This window comes from Echinops telfairi, unplaced genomic scaffold (genome assembly GCF_000313985.2).
Source record: "Echinops telfairi isolate 266 unplaced genomic scaffold, ASM31398v2 ScPeMD7_655;HRSCAF=1070, whole genome shotgun sequence".
NCBI classification, from domain to species: Eukaryota; Metazoa; Chordata; class Mammalia; order Afrosoricida; family Tenrecidae; genus Echinops; species Echinops telfairi.
In genome coordinates this window covers 8,920,917-8,925,302 of record NW_022104553.1, presented here as the reverse complement: position 1 = coordinate 8,925,302, position 4,386 = coordinate 8,920,917, and the positions used below count along the sequence as shown (strand labels likewise).

At 50.4% G+C, this 4,386-nt stretch overlaps 1 protein-coding gene across 1 annotated transcript in view; it reads left to right on the top strand.

Moving 5' to 3' along the window:
• Positions 1-4,386, top strand: part of GPR137B (G protein-coupled receptor 137B) — a 65,111-nt gene that overhangs the window by 38,002 nt on the left and 22,723 nt on the right. The window contains exon 2 of the mRNA XM_004711773.2: positions 828-877. Coding sequence (XP_004711830.1) covers positions 828-877 — 50 coding nt within the window. The remainder of the gene's footprint in view (positions 1-827; positions 878-4,386) is intronic.

The following is a 4,386-nucleotide window of genomic DNA, read 5'->3' as shown; positions in this document are numbered from 1 at the left end:
TCTTTCCTACCCATTCTCCCTTTACCCTCCCTGTTTTGCCACTCACACCACTGGTCCTATAGGGTTCATCGTCCTAGATTCCCTGTATTTTCAGTTCCTATCTGTACCAGGATGCACATTTTCTTTACATAAAACTCTCTCTTATACATGAGTTGCTGTAGATTTGTTTCTCCAAAGTACCTAGACTAACACACTGTCCCCTTGGGATTGTTTATCCTGCCTCTCTTATCTACATAGAAACCAAAAGAGAAAGAAAGAAAGAAAAAAAAAGAGTCCATGCTCATAGTTATCCCGTGTCTACCTATGACCCTGGCCTCGAGCAGCTGTTAAATAGCGAGCAGGCCCTGATAGAAGACATCGTCCATTCCCCTTTTCTTTTGGGGATCCATCTCCCAGGACCCACTTACCCGACAGCACGTATACCCTTTTGGTCCTCAGCAGTCCCGTCCAATGGACGCACCTTTTACAAGACTTTGTTGCTCCTCCTGCATTCAAGGCAGGAGCGATCAAGTGCTCCACCCCACCCCATTGAACCTTTAACTTTCAGTGCAGCGCCCTTGTGAATACCCCCCAACCTGTTCAGAGAAGCCGCCAAGCACGGCCCCTGAGCCAGCTGTCTGCTGTTGAGATGCTCGGGGACTTTTGCTCCCCTGGCTGGTCTGTTGCCCTCCCCTCTTGGTTTGCCCCCACGTGGGCTGGTCATGCAGCCGCTCGCCCCGACCTGTGGCTGTTTGGGAACGAGCAGGGGAATTCTAAGTGATGGCCCTCGTTGGTTCGTGTTTCCGTTCTCCAGAGGCCAACTTGCCCTGTTTCTTGTCTCGTTGCAGGTGATTTTCAAAGCGAAGTCAAAATATTCCCCAGAATTACTCAAATACCGGTGAGTACCCTGGGCATTTTGGGTGTGGTAGAGGATAGTCGTTGTCACGTGTTAGCCCTGGCAGCACACATCAGTCTTCTCCGCAGGGCCAGTGTGGAACACCGGGTTCATCGCCTTTGCCAGAAAGCGCTCCTTCCATCATCACCTACTTGATCCTGTAGCATCTTTGACGACTGTCTTGTTTAGAAACATCCCTTCCAAGAGCCCTGTGTCTTCAATCGGCAGGAGGGGCTGTAGGTTACCTAGACTCCTTTCTGGGGGAAATGGGTTCACAGCAGGGTGGGTGGTACCAATGCTTACCATCCTCAGCTGCTCACTGAAGAAAGGTTACAGGTTTGAGCCCACCCTAGGGACCTAGGAAGCAGGCCTGGTGATCTGCTTCCCAAAACCACCCATCGAAAACCTCGTGGAGTGTGCAGTTTTATTCTGACCTACGTGCAATCGCCGTGAGTTCAGTAGACTTGATGGCAGCCGGTTGATGAATAGAACGAAGAAGAAAACAAAACTGAAAAACGCACTGCCATTGCGTTGAGGCTGACTGATAGCAACCCTACAGGCTGGGGTCCTGTAGGGTTTTGGAGCCTCACTCTTTCCGGGAGTAGAGACCCATCTTTCTCCCATGGAGCAGTTGGTGGTTTTGAACTGTTGCCGACCTTACTATCAGTGGGCTGGCATGTAACTGCCGTGCTACCAGGGCTCCTGAAGGAAGAAGGGTTCCCTGAAGATGGTGATGTGGGACCACAGTGTTCTGTGGCCCTCCTGACACCCCATCCCTGCCCTGTGCTCACACAGCTGGGCAGACAGTCCGTCTGTTCTCTGTGTGCCCAGTCCTCTTTGTCTGCAGCTGCAGGCTGCTGCTAGGCCCTTTATTTTCCAGAACGACACAATCCATCGTACAGTAACAGCTTCCGAGTGACTGTGTGACCTGCTGGTATTGTCAGCGGCCCACAAGCTGGCTCTCACTCACGGCAAGTACATGCAGCACAGAACAAAAACATGCCTGGCCTTGCACCACCTTCCAGTTGGTTGGTGTGTTTGAGTTCATTGTTTTCAACAACTCTGTCAGTCTACCTCCTTGCGGATTTCCCTTGTTCCTCTAACCTTCTGCTTGACCCAACAGGATGTCCTTTGGAAGGGTTGGTCCTTCGTGATGGACATATCCAAAATAAGCAAGCTAAAGCCTTGCCATCCTTGCTTCTAAGGAAGATTCTAGTTTCATTCTTTCCAAGGCTGGTGTGCTCATTTGACTGGTCTGCTGTATAGTTAATAACTCGCTAGCTAGGTATTTATTGATGATTCCACCAGCAAACACAAGATTTCCTAAAGTTTTTGGGGAAATGGAATTACATAATGAAAATTTCCATAAGCCTTTTGAAGCGCCCTCGTGTATTTTTGACATTTAAGACTCAGGCGCAGTGCAGCAGGACTGTCTGTGACCTTGAGAGATGTGCACTTCTGCATAATGCTTGCAGAACCCAGGCGCTCTGCGAGGAAGGCCAGCTGCACGCAGAAACACGGGGTGACACGAACAGCCCCTGCCGGGGGCCTTACTTCTTCCACAGTTTCCACGATGTCCACAGCGCGTGGCTGTACTCAAGCCAACCGAGAACAGTTTCATTTTTCCACTGACCTCCCCCTTTGGCCCACATTAGCTTGTTCTTTTGCAGAATCGGGGCCGATCTCATTCTCATTCGGTTGTTGTCTTTGCCAGTAGGTAGCTTTTCGTCACGGTGACTGAAGGCGTGTGGTCCCTGGACGCGATGGGATTGCTCAGGGGCATTTTGATTTTTAAAATTCTCCTGATTTCCCACTCCATTGTTAATATCTATTTTATGGCAAGACCGTGAGCTAGGCTCGTCTTTGCTGTTCTTTAAGAAGGGGGGGGGAGTGCGGGGTGGAGACCCAAAGCCCATTAGTAGGCCACTGGAGATACCCTTGCAGAGGGGTCTCGGGGAGGAGATGAGCCAGTCAGGGTGCGATGTAGCAATGGTGAAAAATACAACTTTCCTCTAGTTCCTAAATGTTTCCTCCCCCCTCCCACTATCATGATCCGAATTCCACCTGGCAAGTCTGGCTAGACCAGAGGATGTACACTGGTAGAGATAGGAACTGGAAACACAGGGAATCCAGGGAGGATGATCCCTACAGGACCAGTGGCGTGAGTGGCGATACTGGGAGGGTAGAAGGAGGGTGGGTTGGAAAGAGGGAACCGATTACAAGGAACTATATGTGACGTCCTCCCTGGGGGATGGACAACTGAAAAGTGAGTGAAGGGAGACGTCGGACAGGGCAAGATATGACAAAATAATAATTTATAAATCATCAAGGGCTCATGAGGGAGGGGGAGAGGGGAGGGAGGAGAAAAAATGAGGACCTGATGCCAGGGGCCTAAGTGGAGAGCAAATGTTTTGAGAATGGTGAGGACAATGAATGTACAAATGTGCTTGACACAATTGATGTATGTATGGATTGTGATAAGAGTTGTATGAGCCCCTAATAAAATGATTTAAAAAATTTCTAAGATACTGGAAGAGACATTTAAACCACTTTGCATCATTCTTACCCCCTCTCCTGACAATGAACCAGTTGCCATCAGGTCAGCTCGAGCGCCTGCTGACTCCGTGTGTGTCAGTCAATGAAGGTCCATGTAAATGAAGGTTCAGTGTGGGAGGTGTCAGCAGTCGATTACCAGGGCTTCCCCGGGGCAGCTCCAAACTGCCCACCTTCCAGTCAGGAGCCAGGTGGGTTAATTGCTTGCCTTGGGACACCTGTCACAACCCCAAACCCCAACCAAACTCGCCAGGTGGGTTAATTGCTTGCCTTGGGACACCTGTCACGACCCCAAACCCCAACCAAACTCGCTGCCATCGAGTCAAGGCTGACTCATAGGGACCCCAGGCGGGTTTCCGAGACTGGAACTGTTCACAGGGACAGAAAGCCCTGTCTTTCTCCACGAGAGCTGCTGGTGGATTTGAACTGCCCACCATGCGGATCACAGCCCATTGCATGACCTCGACACCACCAGGGCTCTACATTCAATCGGCTCCTCTTACAATAGGACGTCATGAAGGCTGGCGGTGCCCTAATTGAGGTGTTTCCTGCCAGGATGTTGACCCTGGTGTGGTGGTGGTGGTGGTGGTGGAGTATGGGAGGGTTGCCTGGAGACACGTCTTATTCCTCACGCATTGACACACCCGCTCTTCCAGGGCCACCCTGACCCTCAGGCCTCATGGGAAAATGTGCTTTTCATAGGCCCTGGATCTCACTGGATCTTTTTCTCATCATGCCCAGATGGGTGACTTAAACTGACCTTGTCATTATGGCCATACTTTTTATTCCTTGAACCATCCCAGTTGCTCCCCAAAGGGTCTTCTTTGTCTGGCCCCTGGACCCCAGATCTCCCCCAGACCTTTTATAATCATTTTTATTAGGGGCTCGTACAACTCCTATCACCATCCATCCATACATCAATTGTGTAAAGCACATTTGTACATTCATTGCCCTCATCA